This window comes from Liolophura sinensis, chromosome 1 (genome assembly GCF_032854445.1).
Source record: "Liolophura sinensis isolate JHLJ2023 chromosome 1, CUHK_Ljap_v2, whole genome shotgun sequence".
Taxonomy (NCBI): domain Eukaryota; kingdom Metazoa; phylum Mollusca; class Polyplacophora; order Chitonida; family Chitonidae; genus Liolophura; species Liolophura sinensis.
This window is the reverse complement of record NC_088295.1, coordinates 35,837,763-35,851,433: the sequence shown is the minus strand read 5'-3', so window position 1 is coordinate 35,851,433 and position 13,671 is coordinate 35,837,763. Positions and strand designations below refer to the sequence as shown.

At 36.5% G+C, this 13,671-nt stretch overlaps 1 protein-coding gene across 2 annotated transcripts; it reads right to left on the bottom strand.

Annotated features, from left to right (window-relative positions):
• Nucleotides 1–368: 368 nt before the first annotated feature.
• LOC135467724 (zinc finger CCHC domain-containing protein 24-like) lies at nt 369–12,684 on the bottom strand. Of its 2 annotated transcripts, none has more exons than XM_064745549.1 (4): nt 12,309–12,684; nt 11,295–11,480; nt 5,045–5,218; nt 369–4,376 (listed from the first exon to the last, which is right to left on the bottom strand). In XM_064745549.1, exons 1-4 carry the CDS (start codon nt 12,618–12,620, stop codon nt 4,263–4,265), a joined length of 786 nt encoding a protein of 261 aa, XP_064601619.1. In that variant the 5' UTR covers nt 12,621–12,684; the 3' UTR covers nt 369–4,262. The 2 variants fall into 2 exon arrangements, with proteins under 2 accessions (XP_064601619.1, XP_064601625.1); XM_064745555.1 differs by having other exon boundaries at nt 370–4,376; nt 5,054–5,218; nt 12,309–12,682.
• Between the last annotated feature and the right edge of the window lie 987 nt (nt 12,685–13,671).

Sequence of the window (13,671 nt, the reverse complement as noted above, 5' to 3'; positions counted from 1 at the left end):
TTGGGGGGGAACCCTCCACCATCCGCAGGTTGCTGGCAGTCCTTCCCACTTACGGCTGCAAAGGAAGCCAGAATGAGCTGGACTTGAACTCACGGTGACTGCATTGGTAAGAGGCTCCTGTGTCATTGCGCCATGCTGGCATGCAAACCCCGCTTGACATGGATGCCCCCCCCCTCCCACCCTCCAGACTAGATAAAATAAATTATAATGATACTTTATAATGACTGCTTTGCTGAAACAGAGTATAATGTAATCTATAATAATTAAACATTTTGGTACTTAATCAGACTTATGTATATTTCACATCTTTCAGTCTTTTGTTCAACAGGACATTACATAGTTCTTTGATTTTTTTATTCGATTAATTGCAGGACTTTCTGGGTTCAATACATCAAAAGATTAACATCACATAAATACATTATACAATCAATAACCCAATTAAATTAAACATTGAGCTTAATTTAATTGAATTATAAACTTATTCAGACTATAATAGTTAATACAGTTAACTTTTGTGTTTAATTCTGTCTCCGTCTACTCAAATGGCCCACACGGTTCTATAGTCCATGGAATAATCTTATCAGTTTTCATGACTAGTTGATATCAATCATTATCGATATGTCTTTACTGTGAAGTACACTTTGCTCACAGGACACTGAAAAGTACTTCTGCTGAAAGATACATTGTCTAAATGATTACCATTACTTGAAATTTCTAGTTTACTTATTACATTTTTTTGTTAATTAACTTAAATGAACACAATAACCAGAACACATATTATAAAGATCTTTAAAAAGAAGTTTATTTGTGTTAAAACTAAGTGTAGGCCAGACGGCTGTAGTCTTTGCAATCCTGTACAACACAGCACAAGGGTAATTGCGACACTCAGTACAGCTGACAGGCTGATTCCAGATCCACTCAGGCATACACTAGTAAACAAACTGGACTCCAATTACACTTTAAACCACTATCAAATCTATATATATATATATCCCACTTCTAGAATGTTTTCCAATCTCCATAATAATGAGTGTTCAAAGATAAACAAAGAGAAAAAGAAGGGGGAAATCCATTCCACTTTGTGGCAATCTTGATAATATAAAATGAATGATACGCATTCACAGCAAATGTGTGTTGGTTATTATTGTGGTAACATGCAGTAAATCCATCCAACAACAGGAACACATCACTAATTGTTTGACAGTAACAAGACACATCTCACACCAAAAGTAATAACATTAAATTCAGAAGTCCCGGGAAAATTTCAGATTGTGAGTTAGCAGTAGTTCCTTTTGTTTTCATAAATCAGGGCAGGCTGTAAACTTTCTGGGACTGTAGTTCTGTGTTTGGGAAGGGTGGAAAGAAGAGGAAATGGAACTGGTCAGTGGGTCATAGTTCAACTCTAATTCTCCAGCTTGTAATCTACCCCTGTAATAGACAATACTATCACATTGCAGATCTTGACATTTGCTTTTCCTTATCAACAGGCCAAGGAACTGGGAATCTAAAAGTATCCACAAGGGCCAAAGAGTTATGGAGACAAGAAAACAAACTGCATACAATGGGTGGCTTGTACAAGTCCCATTCTACAGCAGAGTTGTTGTTTTTAAGTCTCGGCTCATGCCACAAGCAAGAATACTGTTACTGTCAACAGAAACAGCAGAATACAATATTGTGCACAAGAAGGCTGGTACCAAATAACTTCTGTTGACTGACTTCACAAGGCTTCATTCACTGCAAACTACAACAGACGGATACCCAGGAAACCTATCAATCTGATCAACTACTGTGTACATCAATAAGCAACAAATGGGATATGTAATTATTAAATAAAAACGACATGAGCAAAACTTTTCATGATAAAAGCCTCATATTTCACAATATTATCTACTGAACCAAACTATACACATAACATATAACATGATTATCATATTAGATAATGTTGAAAAACACGGCGCAAAAATAAAACACCCTGGCGCTCTGTGCTTATAAATAAAGACACCATTATTTCTCAGATTTGGCAAAGCCATCAAAAAAAAAAAAAAGACACCAAAGAAAAATAAGCGACAAACCTAAGCCACTTGTCAAACTAAATGTACACACAAATTGCAATGTAATAAAAACATCTCTTGGATTAAATTTACTTCCCTTCTTTTAAATCCAAACGCTACTATGCAAACTAATATACAAATCTATTGTTAAAAATGCCATAAACTATATCTTTAAACCTGAAAAAAAACCCTTCATAATCAAATCAGAATGTTCAACAGGCTTTACTGGTAGACTAATCAATGTTATCTGGATACAGATAAACCACCAGCTACCATGAATGACTAGATGCTTGAGCCCAAGAATCATACAAAATGTTGCTTCATTATAAATGAAAAAATGGAGGTGATAATTAGGACAAAGTCTAAATGGGGATGTCAACACCAACAATAGTAACTCATCACCATTTCAAATGAATATTCCAATGATCAAAGCCTCCAATAGAAAATGAAATTTTTAAAACAGAGAGAATGAGTTGATACTATCTTAAACTGGGGCTCTTGATATTAAAAATCTGTAGAAATTCTCAATTATATACAATCACGTAAGCAGTTTCTGATCTCTATATGGCGATATTTCACCCTTATCGAGATAACCATACCATTAAATAGCTTTGATTCATACAAAAATTTACAGAATAATAAACCCAACTGTCTAAATCTTTAATAAATTTGGTCAAGGCAAACAAAATAAATGTTAAAACACAAAGTTATATGGAACATCATCCGGAGAATAAACTGGTCCTTTGGAGTTTCTGGCACAGACGTCATTGTGAATTACAACAACATCAAGGAAGAGCACACAAGATTTCATCATTCTTCTTACAATAGTTACAATTTATTCCATTTCAACAGGTCAAATATAAACTCTTGATAATGATTTACTTTCAAGACCATTCAAATTTCAAAATTTTGAAGGAGTGAAATCAATGTTAAAGTCTTTTCAACCTCTGGAAAGATACAAGGTCTGACTTTATTTTATCAGCAATGCTGCAGGCACTTCTCCAAAACAGCGACATTAATACATGTCAGTGCTTACAACCTATCTTCTTTCAGAACTGGGAAAAATGCCACTCTCAATGTAACCCCAACTTCCACTTTACTTCTACAAGAGCAAGCTCTCTGCCACATCTGGGTTACCGTAACAATAAGGTCTTGTTTCAGTGTAACACACTAGGGTCACTCACAGCTAAGCTGTAGGGCCTTCCCTTAATAAAGGTACATAAATCAGCCAAAAAGATGAGTATATTAGATCAGTTGAAGGGGCTGTGTAACTCTTAAAGAAGAACTGAATGCCAAAAGATTAATGGTCATTGCCAAAGTTGACTGTTTTTAAGGACAATGTGTGTGTTCCTTCCCTCCTATCTTCACTGTACTCAACAAGACATTTGCTTCCGGATAAAGCAAAGGTATAATGGAATATATTCAGAAGACTTTGATTACATGTTACAAATGAAATGTTGCACCAAACAGTAAATATATATAATACATACACCAGAGTGAGGGAAATAACACAACGCTAAAACCTCAAAGCTTTCCTCTTTATGAAACGCACCTGTATAATGCCATAGAATATCATATCAATAGTCTTAATACTTTTAACAGAGGCACAAATCTCTGAGAACCATTCAGATAGGAAAAACACACATTAAATGCTGCTGCATAACCCCTCGTTAATATATGGAATATATGCTGATTTTCACAACACTTACATAAGACTACAACATTAACAATTTGCAGACAACTGAGTCAGCCATGACTTGAGCAAGCTTTAATACAATATGCACGATATGACAAATGACTAACTCCGAACATTTTATTGTACTTACGCTTACCTTTAAATAAAGTCTACTTGAAATTCCGTCAGGCTTTCACAAAACAGCATAACAATTTAAAAAACAATGTAAAAGAAATATGTTTATCGTTAACGAAAATGTGGCTACCTTTTCAGCCACCTAAAATAATTTACTTTATAAACTGCTCATTTCAGCACCACTTTTTAGGGCAAATCAGAAGTTCTTCTAATTTCTTAAGGCACATATGAAGGCATTTTTGGCACGTCTTTGTTTCAAAGAAAACATGTTTTTCAATTTTTTGTATGTTATGAAGATTTCTTCAAAGAACACAGACACTTCCCAAAATATCATAAAATTGCATTAAGCCATCACGAGTAATACTGGAGAACAAAATATCATACTGCTGAGGGCCTTGTTTTCAGTTCATTCGTCGACAGTAGTAGCCCAGCATCTTACACTTCTCACACAGATGCTGTGGGTGAACCTTGCTCTGGTCAGACACATCTAGGCCATCTGGCTTCTCCAGGGGGCGCTGTTAAGTAGACATCAAGGGGAACTACTCAAATCATTCAACTGATCAGCCAAAGTCACGAACACATACACAAAGAAAATGACTACTGCTTCATTTCTGTGAAATGTTAATAACGAGTCTAAAACATACAACCTCATAAACTGAACTTGTCCAGAGATTCAATAATACTAAGAATTTTCAAATGATTTGTAGAGAAATGAATTTCATACTACAGAAAGAATGAACAAAATTGAAATTCCCACTAGAAGCCATTTATGTATCTGTCATAAAGGCATCCAAACACAAATCAGAATGTCACTGATAACAGACATCTTTATCCCTTCACATGATATGTTCATTTGTCTCCGTACCAATGTAAATGTCAAAAAACACATAACTAAAAGTAGTTTGTCATATATGACTTATCAGAGGTCGTATTCCCACAGGTATTGTCTCCAATCTTTTAATGACCAATGATGATGAGGATAAATCAAGAATGCATGGTGATTTTCAACTGCAAAGCCTTTCAACTAATATGCCAATTATGAAAACAATAAAGCCCAACAGGTGTATCAAACAGCTGTCACAACCAAAAAAGCATATTATTCATATAAATATTCTTTACAATGAGAGCATTACACTGCAGACAGAAGAGAAGAGAGAAGTTAGTAAAATGGGGGTGTAATTACCATAGCTACCTGTTTGTGAGGGTAGACATTGATATGACACTTGATACACTCCTGCCCCATGTTGGCCCAGCTATTGCCACTCATCCATTTACGCTTACACTTTGGGCATTTGTACTCCCCAAAACACCTCTTCTTCCCCTGGTATGGAGTCAAACCTTCCCCCTTTGGGCGTGCCTGAAACAGAGAGTACATGCCAAACCATACAATAATTGTCAATAACACAATAATGTAATCTGTTTCACATGAAGAATTTTATTTGTAATTCTAAACTTTATTATTAATTAATACACATTTTATAATTGTTCATAGCATAATCTTTGGAGTTTTCAAATCTTGCCTGAGACACTGTCATAGTTATGCATAACTTAAAATTATAATGCAAACAGTATCTACAACTCTATGTAAATTAAATTCTTTCACACTTTGAAATGTTTAGCAACAACAAAAAGTTGACAGAGAAGTTAAGCAAGTGTGTGAACTGTAGCAGATTTCAGTAAGTCAATAAACAGAATACACTCCTGCCATACACACTTATACTCTCCAACAAAATACAAAAATACAAAACTGGATAAATTATAACCTTACATCTTATCTTGATCAAAACTATGTGTTGTAACAGAGAACTCCAAACTTATTCCTGTTAGCCATCAGTACTGATTCACGTCTAACTTGAAGACTAAACTAATGCTGTATATGGTTGGACACACATGTGACGCAATATACTGGGACTCCGCAGGCTTGCATCATGATGATCTGAGCAGACAAATTCCACAGCTGGCAATTTCATAAACAATATGCCAGTAAAACATCAACATTCACTGCTGATGACAAACTGTAAGTGACAGCGGGAAAAACCATTTGGAAGTTTGTGATACATGTCCATCTTGTTTCTATTCTGCATGAAAAAACGTTTCAAGCCTGCATGTCAGTGTGTGCAGCACCCATTACTCTATACATGTCACCCAGCTTGTGCACAGTGCTTACCAGCAGTACGTTCCATTTTGTTAAGATAAATGTGATTCAGGACAGGAAAATGTTATTTCTTTCAATTTCCATCATGTATTTGTGTCCTTTACTTTTCCACACTTCAGGTATCACTGCCAATAAGCTTCTGCAATACCATTACAGCAACATCCAACATGTACTGAGTCAAAGTACACCATTTTTTAGGTTCCAAGAGGAAAACATGAAGAGTGACTCAGACTGCTGTTTTGATCCAACAAGACTGAGCAGTTTTCCATGTGTTCTCATTTCTGCAGTTTGACAAAAAAATTGGCTCCCATGATTTTACGTTTTTTCTTGATGCACCAGAACATCTCCATCTTAGATGTTACCTCTCCTTATCCACATAAACATACAGGAAACAGTATCAGCCAACAAGCTCTTCCCTATCAAAGCTGTTCATACAGGAACACTGGTTTTACCTTTGCATAACTTAAGATAAGCATTAACTTGAATTGTAAAAGCTGCCAAACAGTTCCCATTTGTATTAATTAATGTAGCAGTCTACCTGTAGGTGTCTCCACAAATAATCGCATTAAGAGGCAAATATATCTTACATCCTTTCTTTTTTTGCCTAAAACTTAAAACTTTACAGTAAGATGTGATCTTACCTTCCAAATGAATCTCAAAACACCTTTCTAGGATCAAGAGAACTCTCACAATAAGGCAAAATGTGCAACTTATTCATGCATGAAACTTCAGGTCATTTACAGTACCTCAGTTTTCTTGCAACTGTTGCTGCCTCCTTAACATACTAAAGTAAACATAAAAACCAAAACTATTCTCAAATATTATTATAACGTTTCATTGGACATATTACCGTCCATGGTTTCTGTCCTGATCTATAAGATCCATGGCTACTGAGTTTATATGCCTTCAGTTTCCACTCTACCCCAATTGAAACATATCTGTACTTTCCAAAGTTTTGAAACTTCTCTAGGATATAACTGTAAGTTTATAGAGAAATTTTAGTGGGCAGAAATTTCAAAAATACTAATGCCACATATTCATATTTCCTGTAATAATAAAACCCTTTTTCTATTATATAAAGCTGCACTTAACTTGAATTCCATGTAGCAGAAACTCAAAAACTGAAGCCATTTTATTACATTTTATAAACTTTTCGAGTTAAAATTGGAGAGAATGTTAGATGAAATCCTAATCTGTTGGCATGAACAAAACTAAAATATGACAACATGATTAATTCCTTCTCCTAACTTCATCACTGACTGCAGTCTTATAACTAAGGGCATAAGGCCAGGTTAGGGGTAAGGAATGACTTAATATGCAATTTGATGTTATCAGTTATGTTCTGCATGTATAATCACAAACCATGTAAACAAGCCACAAACTGTATACAGAGTAATTACTCCAGATTACCACGCCTATATATTAGACTGGACTTATCCACAACTATGCCCTGTGCTGGGGTAAATTAATTGGACCACACCTAAATGCCCCGGGTGTAATGTTTCTGCTGTGGACATGCCTTGACACATGATGTTCTACTAGTCCAGGGGTGCCATAATGTAGAGAAAGCCCTGCCAGCTGAGGGTAACCCTACACCAGCGGTGACCCCAGTTCTGCTGTACACACAGTCACTATAGAGTCCTCCTGCAGGAGACTGGAGGAATGCCCCAGATCTTTTTGTGCCTGCTGATGGTTACCAGCTGTGGAAGCATGTCTCTACTCCCCTGCACACACCAACACATCCCCCCCTCCCAACACTCTTACCCAACTAAACCTGCATTGCAAACACATGTACACTTGGCAACAACAAAACCCCACAACTGCTCAATTCATTTTCTAACTGCTTGTATAAACTTTGTTTGAACTCTCAGTCTCTTCTGTATTGAAGTTCAACATGTTCCACTGCATACTATATTTTGGTCGTGGATGGCTTGTGTCTTACATCAAACTCTAGAAAAATACAGAAGAAAATCAGCTTCAAGCAGCATTCAATCTGTCATTCAAAAAGTGTTTGAAATTCCTCCAATGTCAGTGCATAGTGCATTTTCGCCGTTAGATTGTTAAACTTGTGTGTTTTGCACACTAACGGTAACTTTCACTTCCTAACTCAGCAGAAAGAAATACAGATGAAAATGAGTTTCAAGCAACTTTAATTTTGTTATCAACTGCTGCTTGAAAAACATCAAGAACATTTGAATTCCAGGTCTTGCAAGGGCAGCCTACCAACACTGGTTATGCCCTTTAGATGGCAAAGCTTTTCCACTTGGCAAGACAAATCAAATCCAATGTTGACTTCACCTTCCGAGAAACAGACACAGTGTTGACCAATGTCAACTGAAAGTTCCAAATATTTTTCTTACTTTGAAAGCCTTGACTTAAAAACTCTCAAGAACAGAGCAGATTTATCAAGTTACTTGAACTGTTTGATGGCTTGTTTCTTAACCAGAGCATGTAACGTCGCTGTGTGTCTTTGACTTCTTTTTAACTCCAACAGAATTCTACATACCAAAGTAGCAGTAATAAAGTGATGAGGGTGAAAGCATGATAGAAATCTGTCCCATAACATTTCCTCAATTAGCCATGAGGACAGGAAGGAAGTTAACTCAAGTAGCCATTTCCAGTTGGCAGAGTTTGAGTCTCTGAGTGTCTCACTGACCAAGCCTAATAACAAGCCTTCATAGGAGGAGACATGGTCATCAAAGCACCATGTTTACTCCTAACCTCTGACCACTGTCTCCACTGGGTTAAATCTCTGGCTTTATCACCTCCAGATATCTTGTGCCCTAGAGCATAACTCTGTCATCCGCTTCATCCCCCATCCCCATCCCACAAACTCTAAAAACTGTCTACAGATTGGTTTTTTTTTTACATGTCAGTAATAGTCACATACTGGTACTTTTGTTTTACACCTCATATGTCAGATATATCTATACCTGCCAACCCATGTTATACTCTATAGTACATCAATGTATGTGCCTTATTTAGAATCAGTGATTTCCAACATGGAGGGCATTTTACAAAATAGCCCTACATCCAATTCCATGATGCAAAACACAAACATAATTCAAAATCAACAATTTCCTTCGTGTAAAGTGTTAAATATCGTACTGCAAAATACATCGAAACTTATTCTTGAATTCTTATTATGAAAATATCATTTTGTTTTCAGTTTAACGTTTTCAGTTTAACATTTTTATACTGCATGGCAAGATAATGTACTGCAAAGTAACTGCCTGTTGACAATTTCCTACACCAGGCTATGGGTATGCACACACTATACCTCACATGTTGTGGGTGTCACTGTGCTGCAAGAGACTCTATAGTACATCAATGTATGTTATGGGATGACTATATTTTTAACGTGGAAGTGCATGAGGATAAGGATATAACAGATGTTGAACTAAAAATTGTTGAACCAATCCTAAAATGTAATTTCAACTATAATGAGGTTTTATGAAATGAACTGGACTTCAGACTATGTAAAAACTCTTATTACTTACCATACATGATACTTCTTAATTTATTATAAACTTAACAATAATTTATTACAGACTTCTGAGTTAAAGAGGTGAATTAAATTCTCAACACTATGTCCAAAAATTCCTTTACAGGTAAACAGTGCTGGCCACACCTGTACTCAGAACAAATCTTACAGGTAAACAGTGCTGGCCACACCTGTACTCAGAACAAATCCCATGTTACACAATACCATGACATAGTGTGTATACATACATATCGGCTGAACAGTGTGTTCCATGCCACTTCAATATGGCTTTACTGAGCATGCTAGGCTTTTTCTGATCAAACTTTTTTCATAATCATAATCCCTGATATCAAACTAAGTTTATTTACAACTTTATACATGGTTGTATTTTCAAATTCAATGAGAGCATTTAAACGAAAAAACACTTCATAAATTGACTGAAAACATACATTTTATAAATATCTAATATGCCAACAATGTAATATGTTAACTGTTGAAAAATTACCATAAAATTGTGTAGTAAGAACTGCTTGTTACACGCATGTACCTTACTCCTACAACAAATGGAACACCACAGAGCACTTCATTTTCCAGGTCTTTGCTGTACCAAATACTCTACTGTTATACCTGTTGCATGTATTGTACAGGTCTGTTTGCCTTTTGTTGATACCAAGCATGGCATTCCTGGCAGTCAGAACTGGTGTTGGTAAACAAACAGGTATCTTTAACAAATGTCTATGCATATCTGAGTTTGTTCAATTTACATCAGCTTGACTACATGTATTTCCTAAAACCCAGTTTACACAAAGATTCAATTCCTACATTGTCCTCAATTCTTGACACTAGTATTGCCTGTATTCACACCACTGAGCCCTGCCTACAATGTGTAAACAAGTCCCTTTGGTTAGTGTTATTCAAACATTCTTAATGTTTCACAATAGATACTTGAGAGCACAGATTAACCCGCTATTAACCTGCTGGGTGTGTGACTCTAATGACTTCACACTCTTCATAAACATAGGGCCACCCACTGAGGGCAAACTGTAAACACATACTATAGATCTGTCCTTATCCCTATCTTATTTGTTTTTCCATCACACCTTGATTTACTATCATCAAACTAATCTTATTTATGGTGATGTCACACAAGAACTACAAGAAAAAAAAGCAGTTTTAAAGAAACTCTAAAACTATTTTGGTACACTTTTTTCCAAATTTTGATACTGACATTCTACCACCTTTTTGTGTATGGGTATACGCATTGTTTGAATGGTGTCAATGTTCTGGTTAGAGATTAAACCCAGAGACTGTCATGCATGTACAGATGTGTGTGGGAGTTCACAATTGCAACAGTCTTTTAGAGTTTTATTAACATTGTTTAAATTTTACCTCACCTTGTATGCTGAACCATCAACAACAGTAACAATGTCAGTGCCCAAAGTAGAAAATACTTTGTATCAATTCTTCCAGCTCAGCTATATCTGGGTTGGTCAGATATTGAGGACACACCTGATCCTTCACAAAGTCTAAACTGATGGTCGAATCTTATTCATCATAAATGAGGAATATTGTAAATAACGTGCCTTTTGCAACAATAAATATTAAATGGTATGCAACTTTTGTCAGCTTGTGCTACAATGAAATTCCAAAGCTTTGATAAAATATCTGAAACAATTATTAAGCTTATAAAAACTTACATAAACATATGCATTTTAACACAGAAAGCTGGCTAAAGTGAGGAAAATTATTACCTGAGGAAAACTGAAAGAAAAGACAATTACTAAAAAAGCTTACCTGTGGACAATCTTTGATGTAATGCCCCTTGTTAAAACAGAGGTGACATAGGTAAGTGCTGGGTGGTCGTTTACCAGGCTTCCTGTCCATTGAGAGAGAGAGTTCGCTAAACTGTTCAGCAATATCCTTCATACTGCCATATGGAGAGCTGGACATGTGAGACACTGAGGTTGACGGGTAACAATTCTGAAACCAACAAAAATCCTTGAACCATGCACTTAACAACATTTATGACAAGTTTAGTTTTTCGAAGGTACATTATACCTTTCAATTTTACTTTTTGAAGATTCTACACCGTATACTACACGCCTGCGACATTTCGCCGCAACTTCATAATCTGCGCTTAAATTATGCAAAATGGCACGAAAACAATCTTATCTGAAGGCAAAGCTTATAGCGCTGTCATTTCGTTTCCTTCCGCACCGTAACGTAACGTACCGATACCTTGAGTTGGGTTTACCAAAGCAATATAGTTTTTATTGTTAAGTTAGCGCTTTCAAAAGTCTGTTTATACATAATTTTTATATTACAGCCAGAGGCATTTAGGCAAACAATGATTTCATGTATTTTAAAGTATAACAATTTTGTTAATGTTATAATTTTGCTCTGCGGACCCGGTGACGATCCAAGTGCATTCATTCAAACATTGCCCGCATCTTCCTGTGGTGATGCCGTATGTTCGGAGCGGAAAACGGAAGGAAATCACCAGACGTTGAAGTATTTTTGGATATATACATAGACCTACATGTATACATAGGCAAACAATGTCTTACATGCCTTTTCGATTAGTAATGCTACATGGAAGTAAAATAATCTAACAGTGAGGCTAGCCGATAAAATGTCTGAGCCGACTATAAAGTTTGTTTATACACATTATTATAAGTAAGGTACTTTTGAATATGGGCGTTTGGCAAATCAGACCAATATCAAATACAACTGCGCAAACTGCGTAACGGCAAAGTTAGCTGGAATAATGCGCTAAGGTATATAAACTGACGTGTATTTGGTACTCACAGCATTTAGCGTGTTAGCTGTTTGTGTATTAAGATTGGCAGTCCAAGGGTCGGTCAGTCCGTTAAGATTCACCCCATTGTACATGTTGGCAGTTTTCAACAGTGACGTTACGGTGCTGACAGTGTTCACCGCTTGCGTCGAGGAACCCGTCCACGCAGTATCACTGTACAAACTCTGGCTGTTTTGCACCGGTGTACTGTCCGCCAGTGAGAGGTACATCCAGTTCAGAAGTTGAGACGGTTGGTAAACGGAAGCACTGGTGTCCAAAGTGGCGAGAGAGCCCATGATGGTTGATGGGGAGCGCTGGTCCATGTGCCACTACATTCAGATGGTCGACTGACAAATTCAAGATTTCGGCCCCTTTTTGACTTCACTCCAAAACCCAACTCGCCTGTCAATCACAAGTGGATTGCCAGAACTTCGGACCAATCGCGATGGAGATCTCACAGTGCCATGGCAACTCCATTTGGTTGTGTTGATGGAATGGGATGTGTATACTGACATCAGCTGTCAAAACTTCGGCATCTCAGCTGGCGGATATACACAACGTAGATTTAAACCCAATGCAACAACACCGACATGACATTATACAACCTACATATATACTTTAATTCGTTTGTTTAGTGGAGATGGCTTGCACTTATGAGTGTAAACTTTAAATCTACAAATTGTGGATATTTTATTATGGATGGATTTATGATATAACTGTATGTACACTTTACACACATACATTGTGATGAATACTCTCGCAAAACGTTGTCAGGAAACAGAAAATTAAAGGCATATAGGAGCAGGGGTTGTATAGATGAACAGACAGGTTTCTTATGGATAACAACATGGAGGTGAAACAATCTAACAGATAGGTTAGCCGATAGAGGGTCTGAGCTAACTACCCCTTTACAACCCCTGTTCCATAAGCTTTGAACATGTGCCCCCAAGATGTTTTGCTGTCCATATATGTGTGTATCAATATTTATCTGGTAAACTTCAGAAGTCATTTTAGCTCTTTTACATTTCATAATCTATGACATCTTTATACCCCCCACCACACACACACACCAAAGCCAAAAAAGAAAAATGAAAAGTCAGTCCTAATTTTTCATTAGTTTTCAATACAAAAAAAATAGCTCAAGTGCCAAGTACATACTGTCACCTATTTGTTTTTTGTCTTACAGAAAAAATGGCTTTATGAATGAAAATTTTGTTGATTGATAACTTGGTATTGTGCAGTTCCTTTTTATTGATACCCAACTGAAGCATCATGCCAAGGACACCAGCTATCATACCCCACAAGTCATACTCAACTGTAGCATCATGTCAAACACCTTATATGACACCTCACTATGTCACCATACCAAGAACA

Bases quoted from the DNA above. Each gene is read 5' to 3' on its own strand.
- LOC135467724 (XM_064745549.1), bottom strand. From the start codon at position 12,620: ATGGACCAGCGCTCCCCATCAACCATCATGGGCTCTCTCGCCACTTTG. The intron at 11,481-12,308 runs GTGAGTACCAAA...TGTTGGTTTCAG, and splicing joins CAGCTAACACGCTAAATGCT to AATTGTTACCCGTCAACCTC. The intron at 5,219-11,294 runs GTAAGCTTTTTT...TCTCTGTTTCAG, and splicing joins ACATCAAAGATTGTCCACAG to GCACGCCCAAAGGGGGAAGG.